The sequence below is a fragment of the Pyrus communis genome, chromosome 7 (genome assembly GCF_963583255.1).
Source record: "Pyrus communis chromosome 7, drPyrComm1.1, whole genome shotgun sequence".
NCBI lineage: Eukaryota > Viridiplantae > Streptophyta > Magnoliopsida > Rosales > Rosaceae > Pyrus > Pyrus communis.
The window spans coordinates 6,931,673-6,952,946 of record NC_084809.1 but is presented as its reverse complement, the minus strand read 5'-3'; the positions used below and the strand labels follow the sequence as shown (position 1 = coordinate 6,952,946).

At 39.6% G+C, this 21,274-nt stretch overlaps 3 protein-coding genes and 1 pseudogene across 3 annotated transcripts; 3 read left to right on the top strand and 1 right to left on the bottom strand.

The window, feature by feature from the left end:
- Positions 1 to 2,141: 2,141 nt before the first annotated feature.
- On the top strand, positions 2,142 to 5,363 carry LOC137740446 (calcium-transporting ATPase 12, plasma membrane-type-like). The gene is made up of 2 exons (XM_068480316.1): positions 2,142 to 2,486; positions 2,589 to 5,363. Exons 1-2 carry the CDS (start codon positions 2,142 to 2,144, stop codon positions 5,361 to 5,363), a joined length of 3,120 nt encoding a protein of 1,039 aa, XP_068336417.1.
- Positions 5,364 to 8,924: 3,561 nt separating this feature from the next.
- Positions 8,925 to 14,960, top strand: LOC137739865 (calcium-transporting ATPase 12, plasma membrane-type-like). Its single transcript, XM_068479594.1, has 3 exons — positions 8,925 to 9,200; positions 11,453 to 11,802; positions 11,905 to 14,960. Exons 2-3 carry the CDS (start codon positions 11,458 to 11,460, stop codon positions 14,665 to 14,667), a joined length of 3,108 nt encoding a protein of 1,035 aa, XP_068335695.1. The 5' UTR covers positions 8,925 to 9,200; positions 11,453 to 11,457; the 3' UTR covers positions 14,668 to 14,960.
- A 618-nt stretch (positions 14,961 to 15,578) lies between these two features.
- On the top strand, positions 15,579 to 16,972 carry LOC137740042 (chlorophyll a-b binding protein 151, chloroplastic). Its single transcript, XM_068479829.1, has 2 exons — positions 15,579 to 15,792; positions 16,155 to 16,972. Exons 1-2 carry the CDS (start codon positions 15,647 to 15,649, stop codon positions 16,804 to 16,806), a joined length of 798 nt encoding a protein of 265 aa, XP_068335930.1. The 5' UTR covers positions 15,579 to 15,646; the 3' UTR covers positions 16,807 to 16,972.
- Positions 16,973 to 17,844: 872 nt separating this feature from the next.
- On the bottom strand, positions 17,845 to 20,328 carry LOC137740041 (pentatricopeptide repeat-containing protein At5g48910-like; annotated as a pseudogene).
- Between the last annotated feature and the right edge of the window lie 946 nt (positions 20,329 to 21,274).

The following is a 21,274-nucleotide window of genomic DNA, read 5'->3' as shown; positions in this document are numbered from 1 at the left end:
TCGGTTTTTTTTTTTACTTTCTTTTTGCTTTGCCTCAACTTTTGGTTGGTAAGTTTGTGTTGTTGGTGATAAATTTTAGCTTTCCACCGAAAAAGAAAGAGTAATGTTAAGGATATTAAATTTGTAAACTAAATTAGCAAACTAAATGAGGTGTCATCAATAGAAAATGAGTACTTTTATCAACGATTAAGTAATAATTTAATCATCAACTTCCATGTCATTTAGTTTACAAAATTTAATCTACAAATTTAATTTTTCTGGCATTACTTTAAAAGAAAAACAAAAACATGGCCGGTTCAATACTTTAAAGTTTAAACGAGGGTAGCAAATAAGCGTAAGCAAATCAAAGATTCATATTGACTTCTTAATATTCCCAACTGAACATGGAAGACCTTAAAAAACACAAAAATACTCGTCCATTTTAATCTAATTTTAGATAATTTCATAATCAAAATTGTTTTTTTTTAATTAATCATTTATTTTAAAAAAATTGCAAATGAATCAACTAATTTATATGTTACCAGATAATATATATGGCCAGAACCCATTTCGAGCATCATGTGGGGTTTTATCTCACAAATTCTAAATCACTTATCTAACGTGAAATAATTGTTTTTAATCTCGTTCCTAACCTCCTCTTAGATTCACTATTTTTTTTAACTTTTTTTTAAGATTTATCAAATGAAGTGAGAATAATAATTTTGGCATTATTCATGAACATAGTTTACAAGAAAAACAACGTTAAATCTGAGCAAAATCGCATAATGTGGCAAGAATTGTCAACGCATCCATTTGTATTTTTGAGTTTTGAGCGCATGGAAGATGGAACGAGTCTCCCCGTTTGCCAATTTTCCACAGCTACCGCGTCCCAAACGCGTCCTCAAGGGCGAACTGCCACTACTCCCATCACAACGTTTACTACTAAACAAAACATAGAGAAATAAGCATTACCCTTAATATCAGACTTATAGTATATAATAAACGCTCTAAACTACTTGAGTTACAAACTTTTGACGTATATAGCACGAATAGAAAGCTATGAAACATGAATACAGTAGTTTGGTTGCGTATCCGTATCCAATACTTCGTCAGATAAGATACATATCAGATACCAATATTCGGCTTTTAGAATACCGTTACACTTTCTGATGAGAAATTAAGAGGGAAAATTAATGGAAACAAAGTTTAGTTGAAAGTTGATGAATACAAAGAGCTTGCCTCTAATTGAAACAAGTGATATAACTCTCACACTTGAATTAACTTGAATTTGGATGCTTTCATGTTAAAATATGTTTTGAATTACACAATTTTACTGTTACATCCATGACATATCGTACTTAGTTTTCAGAGATTTTACATATTACCGTGTTGTGTCGTATTGATCACTGTATCCGTAATATATCATGATTCATAAATAGGAATAAATAAAAAAGACGTACGTAAGCCTCCTATGACATCAGATTAAGTTTATAAAAACTAAGTAGATGAATTTTCCAGGTAATTTAGAGTCTGGCTTCCTAGAAGCTTCCCTTGCTAGAGGGTATTGCTGTCAATTCACCCGGGCCATCGCCTGTATAAATAAGACTGAAACCCTCCACCTCACATTCACAACTGCACAAGTCCCCACCCTTCTCTGATCACTAGCTGACTTTGCATTGCAGTCATAGTCATTGTAGCTCGAGTTGTTAAGAGCACTTACCCTTGCACTCGACGTCCTGTTTCCAACCCCTACACCCCCCCCCAAACTAGCTAACTTTGCATTACAGTCATAGTCATTGTAGCTCGAGTTGTTAAGAGCGCTTGCCCTTGCACCCGACGTCCTGTTTCCAACCCCCCCCCCCCCCCTCTCCCCTCTCACTAAATCGCTTTCAGTACCATTTCGTAGTTAGTTTTTGTCCCTGCTAGCAGGATCAGTCATGATCTCGTGCTAGTACTGCGAGCTAGCTATGCCCGTTACTCACAACCAGTTTAGGAGGAGTCTAATTTCGTACGTACTCATTTTCTCAAGATCTAACATGGAGGAAAAAGTCTTACCAATCTTGTCTTAAACGTCTCATTCGCTGCAAATCCGCGGCAAGAGATCAAATTTTCTTAATTTCTTGTCGGATCATCTCTCTAATTTTCTTGTGGCACAAGGAAACATGGCCCTCGAGATAAATACGGAGGATCAAGCTGCTGAAGGTGCCTCTCTTACTGCCGGCTTGATTATGCAGACCATCGGACGCAGGGGAACCTCGCTGAGATATGTTGTTCTAGGCATTTTGTTCTCATCACGCATTAAGAAAACCAGACGCCTGCGTGAAGCTAGTTATGAACCTTTAGCAGCAGCACCAGCGCCACCAGCCACTGACCATGTGATTGACATCCCTCTCCAGGAACGGTTTTTGAACAAGGTTGCTCGAATTGTGAGAGAGAAGGACTTGAACTCACTCCACGGACATGGTGGTGTTGAGCGCATCTTGCCACTTCTCAGGTCTCACTTTGAGGTAGCATGCAACCCTGTAGAAAATAACCACTTTTTCCATAATCTTGTACTTGATCGAGAATGATTGTACTTCAGTTGATTATATTCGAGTATTTAATCTCAGGAAGGTGCCGTTGATGGTGGTCAAAATCCAGAAGGATGGAACATTACCAAGTCCCCAGTTGAAGCAAAAGGTTTCTTGTACTTTTTGTTTGAGGCGTGCAATCGGTACACGATTTTTTTCCTCTTTCTCTCAGCTGGGTTTTCATTCGCCATCGAATTCATGAAGCAAGGAGTCAAGGATGGCTGGCATGACGGTGTTGCCATACTCATCACCGCGTTCTTACTTATTGCTTTCCCTACGGTGCAGAACTACCGCAATCAGAGAAAGTCGGTGCAGAAGCACTTGCTGGATAGGAGCAAACTGATGGTGAATGTTGAAAGAAGTAGCCCAGAACCTACACCGATTACCATATCTGGCGTTGTGGTGGGTGATATAGTTCATTTGAAGGAAGGAGACCGTGTTCTTGTTGACGGTTTGTTCATAGATCAGGGTGAGGAACTGGTGGTGGATGAGGTATTGAGCCCGAAAATTGATTGTGAGCAAAATCCATTTGTTTTTTCGGGTTCAAAGGTTGTTAAGGGCCGCGGCCGCATGATTGTGACATCAGTTGGTGCTAATACAGCTATTGCCGAGATGCTGAGCTTGGTGTCTGATCGTAATCCATTGGAAAAGACACTGCTACAAGCTTTGATGGACAAACCGAATGCTTGTATGGATTTTCTTGCATGTTGTGTCTCGATACTGATTGCGCTTGTGATGTTGATACGCCTTCTATTCTTCAAGAAGTACGAAAACTACAACGAGAGGCCAGACCTGAAAGGTGAAGTTTCAATGAATTTTGTGATGAGGATCTTTGAGAATATCTTCTTGAAACCTCAAGGAAAGGTTTCCATCTTAGCAAGCGTTCTTGCAACTGTGGTAATAGGGATACAGCATGGGATGCAAGTTGTAATTACAGTTGCCCTTTTTCAATGGAAGGAGAAGGCGGCCGAAAATCAGGCAGATCCACAGGATCTATCAGCTTCTGTCACCATGGGACTCATAACAGTCATCTGCATTGAAACAACGGCAGATCTAATGTGCAACCAGACGGAGGTCAAGGAATTTTGGATCGGCGAAAAGGATTTAAGCAGTGGTGAAGTGGACTCAGAAACTGACCAAGTTCTTGAGGCTCTCCATCAGGGGATTTCAGCTACCGCATCACCAGCAAATGATCGGCTCATTTCTTGGCTGAACACCAGATGGGGTAGTAACGCCGCGTTAGTTGATCGAAGATTTGCAACTGTTGAGCAGAGACAATGGAGCTCTAATGAGAAATATAGAGGGGTCTTAGTGAGGAAAATCGAGAATGATGAGCAGATTATGCAACTTCACTGCGACGGAGAAGCATCAACAATATTAGGCATGTGTTCACATTACTATGATAACAGAGGGGAAAGTCACAATATTGGAAACCAGAAGAGAAAATTTGAAGAGGTGATCAAGAAAATGGAGAAGAAGGGTCTTACACCGATTGCATACGCGTACAAGAAAACAGAAGCCGAAGATCCTACAGAAGATGGGTTGATTTTGTTGGCACTTGTCGGTCTTAGATGTCCATATCAAGAAGAGCTTAAATTGGCAGTGGAGGCTCTTAGAAAAGCTGGAGTAAGCATCAAACTGGTGTCGGAGGATGAGCTCTCGAAAGTGAGAGCTAGAGCTTCGGAGCTTGGGATCTCCCCTGGCTCAGATGACACGGAGATTGAAGGTCAAGCTTTCCGAAGGCTCAATTCCATGGAAAAGCTGGATAAGGTGGATTTGATCTCTGTGATGGGAAGTTCCCTCCCCAAGGACAAGTTTCTCATGGTGGAGAGGTTAAAGAAAAAAGGTCACATAGTTGCATTCTATGGAGGGCTAACCATCAGTGACACTTTGACCTTAAAAGAAGCTGATATAGGAATTGTTGAGGATCTCTGGAGCACCGAGATGGCCAGAGAGAACGCCGATCTTATCATCAGAAACGGATGTTTCTTGAGCATGAATATGAGGTCTGGTGCTTGTGCTTACCACAACATTCAGCAGTTCACTCAACTTCAGCTCACCGCTTGCATATCGGGGTTACTAGTAACCCTAGTCGCAACGATGCATTTGGGAGAGTCCCCGCTAACAGCAGTTCACTTGATTTGGGTGAACTTGATAATGTGTCTTCTTGGTGGCCCAATGATGGCGATGGAGTTACAAGGCACCGAACGACACACTCAAAGACCTGCGAAGAGGACTGAGTCGCTTATAACCAAAGTCATCTGGAGAAACATAGCAATTCAAGTTTCGTATCAGGCTTCCGTCTTGCTGATCTTACATTGCATGGGAAACATAGTACCGAGCATGAACGAAGGCGTCCGGAATACCATGATTTTCAATACTTTCACCTTATGCCAGGTCCTTAATATGTTCAGTACCATGGACATAGTAAAAAAGGAAGTGCTACTAGTTGTCCTCCGAAGCCATTGGTTTCTGATGGCGTTGTCGGCTGTTTTGATCATCCAGGTGATCATTGTAGAGTTTGGAAAAGGACTAGCCAGCTGCGTGAGGTTGAATGCACTGCAGTGGCTAATCTGTTGCGTTCTCGCAGCTCTTTCGTGGGGTTCTGTTCGGGCCTTCAAATTCCTTTCAGCACACCTCCAAAGAACAACTTCGGCACTGATGGTGAGCTCACACGCTGAACTCTCACATCGGCAGCGCAGATTATACATTCCCATTTGGTTTTACGTTCCCATTTGGTTGTTCCTCATCTTCTCTGTATCATCATACTGCATCCGCCCAGAAATTTCTCCGCTCGCGCTGTATATCCGTTAATCTGTAAATACTAAATACAGTAAATAAACCATGTCTGCCATCTCTACAATGTAATAGTTGACTCTGTATATCAAGGGTGTAGCAAATTCTTACTCTCTTCGCATGCTGCTCCCCCCATGTCCCTTCTAATTTACTAGTTTGGTTCTTAGGTTTTTATCAACCTTCGATTCGATCGACCAGAATGCTTGCTGTTCATCAGATCACATGTTGATTTTGGATACAAGCGATATTAGCGAGGGTGAATTCGAACACAGGACTGCAAGTTTAAAGTAAACGCTTTTAACCAGTTGAGTTACGTAGTTCAAGTAAATTTGAATGCTCTTCTTCCACTGCAATTTAATTCTGGCCCGGTATTATTTTCTGTTTTGTCAAAAACTACCGCAGCAATACAACTCTTTCACAGCAGCCAATGGTAGTTCGAAGAGTCATACGACATTGCCTTTTAAGTGGATCACATCCTCCCGTTAAATTCCAACGTATTTATAAATTACCGTACTTTATAATTGAGAAATGTTATTGGCACTCTAAAAATTTCATTATACATTCCTCACAAGTGTATTTTTCTTTCCAAATATAGAAAGTTTGGAGCGTAGAATGAGATTTTTGAAGTGTTAATAACAGTTCCCTAATAATTTTCGCAGTCCGAATTAAAGGTAGATCTTTTTCACCTGAGGCCAGCAAAAACACCAAGGTAATTTTTATGGGTTGGTGATGACTGAATTCAATTTTTTAGGATATTGTTTGATTTTTAATCAGAAATGGTGATTTTGGATGCCTTGTGTTGACTTTACAAAGATGCAAACTCAGCAAGATTATGACTGCAAATGAAATGAAGGAAAACTCTCTGCAAATTCCTCCCTTCTTCTTCTTAATCTTCTTCCTCCTTCAATGCCCTTCGATTCTCAGCAAAACTACTTTAGATTCGTTTTTGTTAATATTTTATTATTCTTGGTTAGAACCTCATGCCCAATTGAAATGAAAGTTTAATTTCTCACGCTCTAATCCAATTTATATACTAGAGTTTCCTTGTCAGTTATGAAATTTTTTTCTTTTTTAATTTTCATGTTATTAAACAACATGTAGACAAGTGAAAAAGGCGTAAATAAGATGGGTAAACGGTTATGGTTAAATGAGTATGCGGTTATGAGTGTGCTTAACCGTTTATAAACAGTTATGAGTAAATAACCGTGGTTATCCATCCGTCATAACAGTTGCCCATCCCTAACAACATCTGCCTACCACGTGGCAAAGAGATAATCTCCTCTCTGCGATGAGAATTTTTTCCACATTTCGGTCACAAATGACACCTGATGTTCCAACGAATGAAAATTATTACAACGTGTTCGTCCAACCGTCTATTCATTTTACTTTTACAAAGAATAGAGTGGGAAACTTTGTTATTTACTTGACGACCCAAGAACAAAAATATAAACAATGGCGTTTGGTTAGTGGTTACTGAGAAAAATTAGGTAACATAATGTGTTGTCGAATGCTTTAGTAGAAGAACAATCATTGGTTACTCAAATGATGAGTAGGAGTTCCTATTTAAAATTATTTGTTTTCAAGTTATATTTTGTGTTTATAATCAAAATTACTCATATTATAAAACACTACATAAATATTACCTCTACGAAAAATCAATTAAATATAAAGTCGTTTAATCATCGAAATGTACAAAAATAAATTAACAGAATTAGTAAAAACATTACAAGCTGTCTTTGTATTTGCTAAAATAGATTAACTAAACGACTTTAAATTTAATACATTTTTTTGCAGCGATGATATTTACAAAGTGATTCATAATATAATCGGTTCTAATCATAAACACAAAATTTTGTGATTCGAACACAACAATTTTTGAGTAAGAGTTCTTACTCATCCTTGAGTGGCCAAACATGTTTTGTGCAATAATATACTAGCAAAAGCCACACACTTTGTGTGTGAGAGAAATATATGTTTTTATCTTTGGAAAAATTTGAAATAGATCCAATTTTTAGTGACTTTTGACTTTTGAAATAGGTCAAATTTTTAGTTACTTTAGACTCATATCAAAAAACCCCTTTATTTTTTAACGAGAGTAGTGAACTAGTGATTTGTTTTTAACTGGTTGGAAGTTGTAGAAAGGAGGGAGAGAAAAAACAAAACAAAATTGTTTTGTGTGTGTTTTACCCATAACTTTTACCTTAGTTTTGTTAATATGGTCAGAATGGTCGTTTCTCTTTTTACCAAATAGGAGACAAGATATGGCCATAGCCCCTCTTTCTTATTTTGACCAAAAAACACCTCTTCTAAGTTATTATTTTATTTAAAAAAAGATTTATTAGTGATTAACATCACGGTTTAGTGATTATTTATTTCACTTATACGTGAAATTTTTTTAATTCAAATGCTGTCATAAACAAATTTAAATCACATAAGACTTAATCTACTTTTCATATTGTTTATTAAAAAGAAAAAAATATTGATAATAATTTTGGTCTTATTTATGCACATATTACAACAAATCTCAAATCTCAGCAAAACCCCGCAACGTGGCAAGAACTGTTTTCCTTTGGCCAATTTTCCACAACAACCGCGTGCCAAGCGCGTCCTCGGGCGGCGTGGAAAAAAAATAGCTAATTTCTTAAGCCGTCCGGATTCTGTACGGAAATTGGTCTCATAAATGTAGGGAGGTTGTCTGCCCTCCTAATATGATGCTCTTTCCGTATCCTCCTATTTTGTGCGATCACATTTAAACCATATCAATATTTTATATTGATTTTTTTATCGAGATAATAAGATAAAAAGCAATAAGAATATAAAATGTTAACATGATTTAACCGTGATAGCACAAATAGGAGGGCACCATAACAAGAGGGCAGACAATCTGCCTCCCTCACAAATGGTTTACTTTGTTAATCCGAACCGAAATAAAAATCAAGATTAATTGTAGAATCCACTCTATATTGAACTTCAATGATATAAATAGTTTATTTTGTAAGTTTCAATTCATATATCATTCTTGTAAAATTCAATTCAATCCAAAATAGTTTGTCTATTTAATTATCACGATAAAATTTCAATATTTCTTAAAGAACAAAGTGTTCATTAATTTATTTGAATTCAATTAGATGTCTCAAATATTTCCGATTTGACTAGTATTTTATAAGAATGATTTATGAGATGCAACTTAAAAAATAGACGCATGCTTTATACACACACACTAGTACATGCCCACACATAAAATGTGTGCGAAATATTTTACTTTGCATTTAAAATTGAAGCAGAGAGGAATAGAGTGAGAGAAAACCTAAAGTGGAAGGGAGGAAGAGGTTTATTTTATTTTTAAATTTGACATGATATAATCACTCGTTGTCAAACTTAAATAAAAAGTAGCAAAAATAATTTTGCTTTCCGTTATTTCCCTTAACTTTTTCGTTGTAATTAAAAACAAAAATGGATTTTCACACTAAACAAAAAAGATTTCGCATTAATTTAAATATATTATATTTCTTTCATCACTTGATTTTATATTATTTATTCTGTTAAATTCATGCATTTTCCTATCGTATTTTCTGTGCTCTCTTTTCGTCTCTCAGTCTCTCATCATTCTCTTCTCTCGCAGACACGCACGAACCCTCTCAACTCCATCTCATCTCTCTCAGTCTCGACTCTGCCTCTCCTCCGCCCACATTCTCCGAATCTCAACTCCGGCCAGCCACCACACCACACCACACCATACCCTATCTCGGCCACACCACAGACGAACCATACACGCACGCACTGAAACACTGCTATCTCTCTCTCCCATTCTCTCTCCTTCTCGATCGACCGGCTCTCGAGCTTCCGAAATCTAGGGTATGGATTTCTGGCTTTGGAGATTTCTAGGGTTTTAATATATATGGATTTGGATTTCTGGTTTTATTTAATTGGGTTTTCTTTTTTCTCTTCTGTTGTTGATCTTTCACTCACTATATTTATTCAAGGGCTGTAAGATTTCTGGGTTATTGAACACAAGAATTTGGGAATCTTTTCCCTGAAAAACCAAATGCGATATATATATATATATATATATATATATATATTTAATAAGGAAACATATATTAGCTGCTGTAAGTATAAATCTGTTCACTGAAACATTGAGCACAAATCTCTGAATTATTGTAGAATATCCCGAACCGTACTGAAATCCCGACAAAGTTTCGGGAATCTCGAAATTTCGGTTTGATTTCGATCTTTAAAATTCGGTCCTTTCTGGGTTCGGGATTCGGGATTCCATTTTCGGTTCGGATCCCCACCCGAAACAGCCGTAGGCGCAACCACCGCTACTCCCGTCATATTGTTTACGGCAAAAGAAAAAAAAACATACACGAATCTATCTATCCTTCCTAAAATAAGTCCAATCTCTTAAATTTAGGATTATTTTATTATCTTATTTATTGATAAGATTTATTATAAAAATTATTTTCTTTTAATTATCTCTTTAATTATTTCCTCTTTTTTTGTTATTTTTTGTTCTTCTGTTCCAAATCCCATTTATAATTTTTTTTTATATAATCAATCTTTATCACTGATTAATTGTATTAATCTATATGTTATAGGTTTTTGTTCATAATCTACCTATAGCACAGATTCATTGTATTGCATTTTTTTTTCTTTTTATAATATATCACAGAAACTAATGAATTTAAAATTTTCATCTAAAAAGACAAAATTGACAGATTAATGGTATTACATATATATTTTTTATTACATGTAATTAGATAACTTGATGCAGTTTCAAAAACAACTTATATTTTTGGACTTAGATCCAAAACACCAAATAAAGAACATAAAGAAATAGGGATCTCTATATGTGATACCATTTTTTTGATAAAAAACTTTCGGTACATAATAAACACTTTTAGCTTTTTTTTGTTTTATTTTTTGAGTTTATCGATATATTTAGGGAAAGAGGAGTTCAGCTAAGCTAATTTAATTTGGTATCAAATTCGTCATTCACGAGATTTGAACCTAAGATCTCTCACATCCAAGTGAAAAGAAATACCACCAGCTGTAGTATTGAGTGGCAACACTTTTTTTTCTACCTCTCACTTACAAAGGAATACTACTAGATCGTAGTACTGAGTGGCTGAGTGGCAAAACTTTGAGCCACTTGAGTTAAATTTTTTTGCTTATAAAACGTGAATAAGAAGAAGAAGGAAAAAAAAAAAGAAAAAAAAGAGACGTACATAATCCTCCTATTAGCTATGCTCATTACTTACATGATCTAACATAGGGGAATGAGTCTTACCAATCTTGTTTCAATTAGAGTTCGCCTCTAATGGAAACAAGTGATATAACTCACACTTGAATTTGGATGCTTTCATGTTAAAATATGTTTTAAATTACACAATTTTATTGTTACATCCATGAGATATCATATTTAGTTTTTAGAGATTTTACATATCATCGTGTTGTGTCATATTGATCATTATATCCGTAATCGTATCATGCTTCATAGATAGGAATAAATTAAAAAGAGGTGTGTAAGCCTCCTATGACATCAAATTAAGTTTATAACAACCAAGTAGATGAATTTTCCAGGTAATATAGAGTCTAGCCTCCTGGAAGCTTCCCTTGCGAGAGGGTATTGCTGTCAATTCACCCGAGCCATCGCCTATATAATGAGACTGAAACCCTCCACTTCTCCTCACATTCACAACTGCACAAGTCCTCACCCTTCTTTGATCACTAGCTAACTTTGCATTGCAGTCATAGTCATTGTAGCTCGAGCTGTTAAGAGCGCTTACCCTTGCACCCGATGTCCTGTTTCCAAAACCCCCTCTCTCTAAAATCGCTTTCAGTATCATTTCGTAGTTAGTTTTTGTCCCTGCTAGCAGTATCAGTCATGATCTCGTTCTAGTACTACGAGCTAGCTATGCTCGTTACTCACAACCAGTTTAGGAGGAGTCTAATTTCGTACGTACTCATTTTCTCAAGATCTAACATGGAGGAAAAAGTCTTACCAATCTTGTCTTAAACGTCTCATTCGCTGCAAATCCGCGGCAAGAGATCAAATTTTCTCAATTTCTTGTCTGATCATCTCTCTAATTTTCTTGTTGCACAAGGAAACATGGCCCTCGAGATAAATACAGAGGATCAAGCTGCTGAAGGTGCCTCTCTTACTGCCGGGTTGACTAGGCAGAGCATCAGACGCAGGAGAACCTCGCTGAGATATGTTGTTAAAGGCATTTTGTTCTCATCACGCATTAAGAAAACCAGACGTCTGCTTGAAGCTAGTTATGAACATTTAGCACCAGCACCAGCGCCGCCAGCCACTGCCTCTGACCATGTGATTGACATCCAGGAACAGCTTTCGAAAGAGGTTGCTAAAATAGTGAGGGAGAAGGACTTGAACTCACTCTGCGGACATGGTGGTGTTGATGGCATCTTCCGACTTCTCAGGTCTCACTTTGAGGTAGCAAGCAACCCTGTAGAAAATAACCACTTTTTCTATAATCTTGTACATGGTCGAGAATGATTGTACTTCAGTTGACTATATTCGGGTATTTGATCGCAGGAAGGTGCCGTTGATGGTGGTCAAAATCCAGAAGGATGGAACATTACCAAGTCCCCTGTTGATGCAAAGGGTTTCTTGTACTTTTTGTTTGAGGCGTTCAATCAGTACACGATTGTTTTCCTCTTGCTCTCAGCTGGGTTATCGTTCACCATTGAATTCATGAATCAAGGAGTCAAGGATGGCTGGCATGACGGTGTTGCCATACTCACTGCCGTGTTCTTACTTATTGCTTTCCGTTCTGTGGGGAACTACCTCCGTCAGAGAAAGCTGGCGAAGCACTTGCTGGATAGGAGCAAATTGACGGTGAATGTTGAAAGAAGTAGCACAGAACCTACACCGATTACCATATCCGACATTGTGGCGGGTGATATAGTTCTTTTGAAGGAAGGAGACTGTGTTCCTGCTGATGGTTTGTTCATAGATCACGGTGAGGAACTGGTTCTGGATGAGGTATTGAGCCCGAAAATTGATTGTAAGAAGAATCCATTTGTTTTTTCGGGTTCAAAGGTCGTTAAGGGCTGTGGCCGCATGATTGTGACATCAGTTGGTGCTAATACAGCTATGGCCGAGATGCTGAGCTTGGTGTCTAATCATAATCCAACGGAAAAGACACTGCTACAAGCTTTGCTGGACAAACCAAATGCTTGTATGGATTTTCTTGCATGCTGTGTCTCGATACTGATTGCACTTGTGATGTTGATACGCCTACTATTCTTCAAGAAGCACGAAAACTACAACGAGAGGCCAGACCTGAAAGGTGAAGTTTCAATTAATTTTGTGATGAGGATCTTTGAGAAGATCTTCTTGAAACCTCAAGGAAAGGCTTCCATCTTAGCAAGCGTTCTCGCAACCGTGGTCATAGGGATACAACATGGGATACCTGTTGTAATTACAGTTGCCCTTTTTCAATGGAAGGACAAGGTTGCCAAAAATCAGGCAGATCCACGGAATCTATCAGCTTGTGTCACCATGGGACTCATAAATTTCATCTGCATTGAAACAACGGCAGATTTAATGTGCAAACGGACGGAGGTCGAGGAATTTCGGATTGGCGAAAAAGATTTAAGCAGTGGTGAAGTGGACTTGGAAACTGACCGAGTTCTTGAGGCTCTCCATCAGGGGATTTCAGCTACCGCGTCACCAGAAAATGATCGGCTCATTTCTTGGCTGAACACCAGAGGGATAAGTAAAGCGTTATTGGATCGAAGATTTGAAATTGTTAAACAATGGAGCCCTAATGAGAAGTATAGAGGTGTCGTATTGAGGAAAATCGAGAATGATGAACAGTTTATGCAACTTCACTGTGACGGAGAAGCATCAACAATATTAGGCATGTGTTCACATTACTATGATAACAGAGGGGGAAGTCTCAATATTGGATACCAGAAGAGAAAATTCAAGCAGGTGATCGAGAAGATGGAGAAGAAGGGTCTTAGACCGATTGCATACGCATACAAGAAAACAGAAGAAGAAGATCCTACCGAAGATGATTTGATTTTGTTGGCACTTGTCGGTCTTAGATGTCCATATCAAGAAGAACTTAGATTGGTCGTGGAGGCTCTTAGAGAAGCTGGAGTAAGGATCAAACTAGTGTCGGAGGATGAGCTCTCGAAAGTGAAAGCTAGAGCTTGGGAGCTTGGGATCTCCCCTGACTCAGATTACATGGAAATTGAAGGTCAAGATTTCCGAAGGCTCAAATCCATGGAAAGGCGGGATAAGGTGGATTCGATCTCTGTGATGGGAAGTTCCCTCCCCAAGGACAAGTTTCTTCTTGTGGAGCAGTTAAAGAAAAAAGGTCACATAGTTGGATTCTATGGAGGGCTAACCAGCATTGACGCTCTGACCTTAAAAACAGCTGATGTAGGAATTGTAGAGTATCCCTGGAGCACCGAGATGGCCAGAGAGAACGCTGATCTTATAATCAGAAATGGATGTTTCTTAAGCATGAATATGAAGTCTGGTGCTTGTGCTTACCACAACATTCAGCAGTTCTGTCAACTTCAACTCACTACTTGCATATCCGGGCTACTAGTGACCCTAGTCGTAACAATGCATTCGGGAGAGTCCCCACTAACAACAGTTCACTTGATTTGGGTGAACTTGATCATGTGCCTTCTTGGTGGCCTAATGATGGTGATGGAGTTACAAGGCACCGAACGACACACTCAAAGACCTGCTAAGAGGACCGAGTGGCTTATAACCAAAGTCATCTGGGGAAACATAGCAGTTCAAGTCTTGTATCAGGCTTCCGTCTTGCTGATCTTACATTTCATGGGAAATGTAGTACCGAGCATGAACGAAGGTGTCCGGAATACCATGATTTTCAATACTTTCACCTTATGCCAGGTCCTTAATCTGTTCGGTGCCATGGACATAGTAAAAAAGGAAGTGCTAGGTGTTGTCCTCCGCAGCCATGGGTTTCTGACGGCGTTGGCGGCTGTTTTGATCATCCAGGTGATCATTGTTGAGTTCGGAAAAGGACTAGCCAGCGGTGCGAGGTTGAATGCACTGCAGTGGCTAATCTGTTGCATTCTTGCTGCTCTTTCGTGGGGTTCTGTTCGGGCCTTCAAATTCCTTTCAGCACACCTCCAAAGAACAACTCGGGCACTGATGGTGAGCTCACACGCTGGATTGTCACATCTGCAGCGCAGATTATACGTTCCCAACTGGTTATACGTTCCCATTTGTTTGCTCCTCATCTTGTCTGTATCATCATACTGTTTCCGCCCAGAAATCTCTCCGCTCGCGCTGTATATCCGTTAATCTGCAAATACTAAATGTTGAAGTTGTTAGGATTTCCTAGCTGTTAGGGTTAGGTTCCTTGTTTTCGGGTTTGCTTCAAGTAGTGGTTAATAATCCCTATTCTTGAGGGACAAGTTGTTTAGTTGATTTTAATCTCTAGTCGTGTTCGTGTACCACGTAAATAGGGCTGTTAGTACGTGGACTGCATTGCTTTATTTTCAGTTTCCTTTGTAAGGCTATTTATTGCCATTCGTATCTGCCATCTCCACAATGTAATAGTTGATTCTGTATATCAAAGGTGTGGCAAATTCTTACTCTCTTCGCATGCAGCTCCCCCATGTCCCTTCTAATTTACTAGTTTGGTTGCTGTTCACCAGATCACATGTTGATTTTCGATACAAGCGATATTAGCGAGGGTGAATTCGAACACAGGACCACAGATTTAAAGTAAACGTTTTTAACCAGTTAAGTTACGTAGGTCAAGTAAATTTGAATGCTCTTCTACCACTGCAACCTACTTCTGGCCCGTTATTATATTTACTGTTTTGTCAAAAGCTACTGCAGCAATCCAACTCTTTCACAGCAGCCAATGGTAGTTCGACGAGTCCTACGACATTGCCTTTTAAGTGGATCACATCCTCCCGTTAAATTCCACTCACCTCAAGCCTGCAAAAACACCAAGGTAATTTTATGTTTTTACCCGTGGACCTGCGAAACATTTGTCTTTTCGTCAACTTGTGGCCTCTGTTCACCAACCACAAACATCACAGCATCTGTCTGCCACGTGGCAAAGAGAGAACCTCTCACTCTCTGCGACTATCAGATTGGAAATCCAAATCTATTTGATAACCAATAGGATGCCGCTGACGTGTGGATATCCTAATCCACATCATCTTCAACTCCCCGTTATAACATCCCTGCCCTCTCCCTAGATGAAAGCATCTCAGCAGGCTTGCTCAACACCACCAAAACTTCAAACAGAAAAAAAAGGCAGCAAGCAATGGCAACCTCTGCAATCCAACAATCAGCGTTTGCTGGCCAGACTGCTTTGAAGCAGTCCAATGAGCTCGTCCGAAAGATCGGTGGCCTTGGCGGCGGCCGCTTCTCCATGCGGCGCACCGTCAAAAGTGCCCCCCAGAGCATATGGTAAGTACCTTGGCTCTAGCATGTCAGCATAACCTATCTTTCTTTCCAAGCAACTCTACTAAAATTTCCATGTGCGGATATGAACGCTTTCTGAAAATCAAACGTTTTCTAACGACATTTGACATAAAAACTTACAAACAATTTGGGGTTGTAGAAGCGCTTTTTTGAGAAGTACCTGCTATGTGGATTTTAAACAAAGACTTGTACATGTTTATAATAAAAACACTTCTAACATAAACGCTTATGAGCGGACATGCTTATGATATACACCATAAATTCTAGCTCAATGTATAGCTACATTGTTACAAGAAGAACATGATCATATAACATCGAGAAGTTTACATTTGTAACCGACAAAACAGGTACGGCCCAGACCGCCCGAAGTACTTGGGACCATTCTCCGAGCAAACTCCGTCATACTTGACCGGTGAATTCCCCGGAGACTACGGATGGGACACTGCTGGACTATCTGCAGACCCCGAGACATTTGCCAAGAACCGTGAGCTTGAGGTGATCCACTCCAGATGGGCCATGCTTGGTGCACTGGGATGCGTCTTCCCAGAAATCTTGTCAAGGAATGGCGTCAAGTTCGGCGAGGCTGTCTGGTTCAAGGCTGGATCGCAAATCTTCTCAGAGGGCGGCCTTGACTACCTTGGCAACCCAAACCTTATCCATGCTCAGAGCATCTTGGCAATCTGGGCTGTCCAGGTCGTGCTCATGGGATTCATTGAGGGATACAGAGTTGGTGGAGGACCACTCGGTGAAGGACTAGACCCACTTTACCCAGGAGGGGCCTTTGACCCCCTTGGACTTGCTGATGATCCCGAAGCTTTTGCTGAACTGAAGGTGAAGGAACTTAAGAACGGGCGTCTGGCTATGACCTCAATGTTCGGATTCTTTGTTCAGGCTATTGTAACTGGAAAGGGCCCGGTGGAGAACCTCTTCGACCACATCGCTGACCCAGTGGCCAACAATGCATGGGCTTACGCCACCAACTTCGTCCCTGGAAAGTGAAGAAACCTCAAATGATGGCAGTTCATCTGCAACATTACCCGAACTTACTGCTTTTGTTGAGGTTCTCTTGTTGTGGACTCCATTAGTTCTGATGTAATTTTACTAGAAACTGCTTGTACTGAAATCGGTGTATCCAGTAAAAAACTCCAAGCTCCTTCGTTTTATTTGTCTAATTGTGCTGCACATTCAAGAATTCCTATCATTAGATGCATGCTTTGTGGCAGTATAGTAAATCTAAACTACGAAACAAATGGAGGATGCTTCGAACTAGCGAAATACAAGAGAAAGTCAATGCTGAAACCATAAGATCATAGATTGATCTCAGGTTTCTTCATCAATCCGTCACCATTAGGCAAATTAAGTTTAATTAGGGCATAAAATTTCTGCAATGATGATTGCCTACACTATATCTATATGGACACTAAGTATACGAATTCTGTCAACTTAGGGTGAAAGAAATGATGGGAAGAGTGATCATCTTTCACTATATCTATATGGACACTAAGTATACGAATTCTGTATAATGAAGATTGCACAATGGGAATGGCTATTACCTTTCACTATAACGTCAGCATAACGTAGACTGCCCATATATCTAAGGGGTGCACAAGTCTCTAGCCCATATATCTAAGGGGTGCACAAGTCTCTAGCCAATACAGGGACTGCAGTTGCATTCTAATTGCAAGAGTTTCAGCATCTGGACACGCATCAAGACTGCCTGTACTGCTATATATTAAATAAACACACAAGAAGTTCCCACAATCAAAAGAACTGACAACAATGGCCATTCCAAGTTAAGAGTGCAGGCATAGGTTTCTTCATCTTAGGTTGGGGAAAGTAGAAAAATTTTGAGTTCAATCAAAGCACAAAGAGAATGTATGAAACCGTCAATTTGAGAAAAATCAGAATTTTTGACATTATCTGTCGGTAATCAGTATACAATGAAGATTGCCTCTAATACAAAGGGCACCTAGTATACACGCCTTTCTCCAATGGAGGGTGAAAGAAATGATGGGAACAACTATTATCTCTCATTATAAACTCAGACTCTGTATAATGAAGATTCCCTATCTTGTTAGTGCGAGTCTCTCGCCAGTGCAGAATTTTGGGAAAGCAAGACCTATGAGTCATATCCCTATTACAAGAGGGGCAGCTTTTGCGAGGGATGAGTCTCATCATTAAATGAAGACGCACATTCATGACTGCCTATAATGCTAAAATACATCAAATGAACACGTAAAAATATGCCTGAATCAGAAGAAATGATACCAATAGCTGCTCTAATTTTAAGAGCGCAAGCATAGAGGTAGATGCATTCTGATGCTTCCTGCTTTGAGGCTGTGAGCAGCTGAACACAGCCGTCAATGCAGCAGACAAACAAGTCAGTCACCAAAAATCTTTGCAAGAACATGAGCCATTTCTGAAATGATGGAAACGACTATTATCTCTCACAATAATCTCACGATTATAGATACTGGACAGGTGTTTAGTGACAGAGTGGCAATCGCTACAGACACGAAGATTTTTTATAATGCGAATAGGATTCCCAGCTTCCGAATTAATGAGACCAAATGCAATAGCCAATCTTTCACTATGGTTTTCCAGTTCAGCTTCCTTCTCTTTTTCCTCTTCAAGACACAACAGAACTTGGCTTGTGTCAGGAACATGTCCTACAGATTTCAGTTTCTCTCTCATCTCACTCAACTTCGAATATATCTCTTCTGTCCGAGGATGTGATTTATCACCCACAACAAACTCATGAAGCACACCTCTGTGCTCTATGGAACTGCATCCCGGGTCCTTTTTGACTCCTCTCGTTCTCATCATTTCCCTTACCTGTGAAACTTTCTCCCACTGATCAGCTGCAGCATACATGTTAGAAAGAACAACATAGCATCCAATAGTGTCGGGAGACACTTCAATCAGGTGACGAGCAGCATAATCGCCAAGTTCAACATTTCCATGATTCCGAGCACCACTGAGCAAACTCATCCAGATTACTTTGTTTGGTTTCATGGGCATACTTTCAATGACATTCTTCGCCTCATCCAGACAGCCAGCCCGACATAAAATGTCTACAAAGCAACCATAGTGTTCAATTGTGGGTTCAATTCCATAATCATTTGTCATCAGATTGAAATAGAAACGGCCAAGATCGACCAATCCCGCATGACTACATGCATTCAAGACTCCAATAAAAGTTATAGCATGAGGCTGCATTCCATTCTTCCGCATCTCGAGAAATAGCTCAAGAACTTGGTCAGCCATACCATGCATTCCTAAACCAACAATTATAGAAGTCCAGTGCCCCAATTTCTTCCTGTGTATAGCTCGAAATACGGTCAGAGCATTCTCAATGCTCCCACACTTGGAATACATATCAATCAAGGATGTACCAAGCACGCCATCTAACTCAAATCCATGTTTTACCATGAAAGAATGAATCCATCTCCCCTTACTCAGGATAGCTAATCCCGAAACGGCTGAAAGAGCACTGACCAATGTAGCATGACTAGGCATGACATCTTCTTTCAAAATTTCATGAAACAACTCCAATGCTTCCATAAACCTCCCATTAAATTCATAACCTGCAATCATTGAATTCCAAGTTATCACATCTCTTGCCGGCATCCCACTAAATAATTGACGAGCCGTCTCAAAGTCTCCAGCTTTCATGTACCCATTAATCATGGCATTCCAAGAAACCGAATTTCTATTCGGCATCCTATCAAACACCTCCCTAGCCATCTCCACCTTCCCGCATTTCGACAACCCATCGACCAAAACAGTCCAAGAAAACAAATCCCTCTCCTGCATTTGATCAAACAACTCCATTGCCACTTCAACTTCTCCACACCTCGCATACCCATCCACCAACGAATTCCAAGTTACCAAATCTCGGTCACGCATTTCATCAAACACCTTCCGAGCCAAACCAATCTCACCACATTTCGAGTACAAACTCACCAAACTGCTCTGCACAAACTTATCCAACCCAAGCCCAATTTTCAACACCAACCCATGAATCTGCTTCCCTTCCTCAATCGCATTCAACCGAGCGCAACCCTTAATCACGCACGGCACAGTGAAATTATCGGGAACAAGCTCATGAACCAATTCATAGAACAAAACAATGGCATCATGCGACCGCTGGTTTCCGACGTAGCATTTGATGAGAACGTTCCAAGACACCAACGTGGGTTGTTCGATTTGGTCGAAGACGGAGCGGGCGTAGTCGAGGCTGTTGATTTTGGGGTCGGCATAGAGAGAAAGGAAGCAGGAAGCGACTGAAGGGTGGCTGAAAGTTCCGGTCTTGAGAAACAGGGCGTGGTGCTGCTCTGCTTCTTGTAGGGTTTTGCATGTTTGGAGAAGCTGGAAGGGGTTTAGGGTTTGAGGAGAGAGAAATGGTTTGTGGAGGAGAGAGAGAGATGGTGTGAGCTGAAGCATTGCTGCAACCTGCAATGGCGTTGGTGGATCAGATGATAACCACAACCAAGGGGTCTAACCTTCTGAGTGGCCCATCTATATCCACAACTAAATTTCACTAATAGTCCTGTAGTTTATCTCGGTTTTTAATTTCTTCCTTGTAGTTTTTTTTCTTACATATTCATCCTCTGTAATTTCATTAAGTTAACACTGTTGGTCAAATCCGTCAAATGCCTACTGTTTTTTCTTTTCTTTTGTTAATTGCTACCTACTCATGATGGATTTAGTGTTTGTGGGTTAAGGAACATGGGAGCATATTTTACTCCTCAACCAAATAAGGTATGTGCACTCTATAGGGAAGTGGAGCTACGATCAAGTCAGTAATTTGTTATGTGATCATATTGCGTTTATGATAAGAGTTATTAGTGGATTATAAAGAAAATTAACGAACATGAACTTGAAGCTTAATACTTCAAATGTAAAGGTAACTCACCTAGTAAACAGGAAAAGGTACCAACTATTCCAAAGCTTACGACAATCATCTCAAACACTCACTAACTTGAGTGTCAGAGTGTCTTCGCAAGTACACTCCTCCCGTTCTCTCATTAGTAGCAAGTGAAGATAATGTCTAGAGTTACTATACATGATTACAAGACTACCAGTTAGAGAATTGAGGGACCCAAATATTTTCGACAATGTTTTTTGTCATATATTTGTTAATCTTCTTTTTCATTTTTAATATTCAAGAAAAATATTATCGCAATAATCGCTCATAATAAGTTTTTATATGCTAGATTTTTATATTTTTCAACTTCGACATCATCGTACACCAATTTGTCAAATGATAAATTTTTTTTTTTTTTTAAATGAGAAGATGTGCACAAACTTAGGCCCAAAAACTAATTTAATTAGCGGGGCCCAACTAAAGTCAAAATAGACCAAAACAACAAAGATGAAAATGCAAGAATTTGTATTATAGGGATGAAAGTGAAAGTTACTGCAATTTGGCCTTTCTGTTAAATTTCCCTCTTTTTCCGTCTCC

Excerpts from the sequence above, each read along its gene's own strand:
- LOC137740042 (XM_068479829.1), top strand. The coding sequence starts at position 15,647 with ATGGCAACCTCTGCAATCCAACAATCAGCGTTTGCTGGCCAGACTGCT. Across the intron at positions 15,793-16,154 it reads AGTGCCCCCCAGAGCATATG|GTACGGCCCAGACCGCCCGA; the intron begins GTAAGTACCTTG and ends CCGACAAAACAG.
- LOC137740446 (XM_068480316.1), top strand. The coding sequence starts at position 2,142 with ATGGCCCTCGAGATAAATACGGAGGATCAAGCTGCTGAAGGTGCCTCT. Across the intron at positions 2,487-2,588 it reads TTCTCAGGTCTCACTTTGAG|GAAGGTGCCGTTGATGGTGG; the intron begins GTAGCATGCAAC and ends ATTTAATCTCAG.
- LOC137739865 (XM_068479594.1), top strand. The coding sequence starts at position 11,458 with ATGGCCCTCGAGATAAATACAGAGGATCAAGCTGCTGAAGGTGCCTCT. Across the intron at positions 11,803-11,904 it reads TTCTCAGGTCTCACTTTGAG|GAAGGTGCCGTTGATGGTGG; the intron begins GTAGCAAGCAAC and ends ATTTGATCGCAG.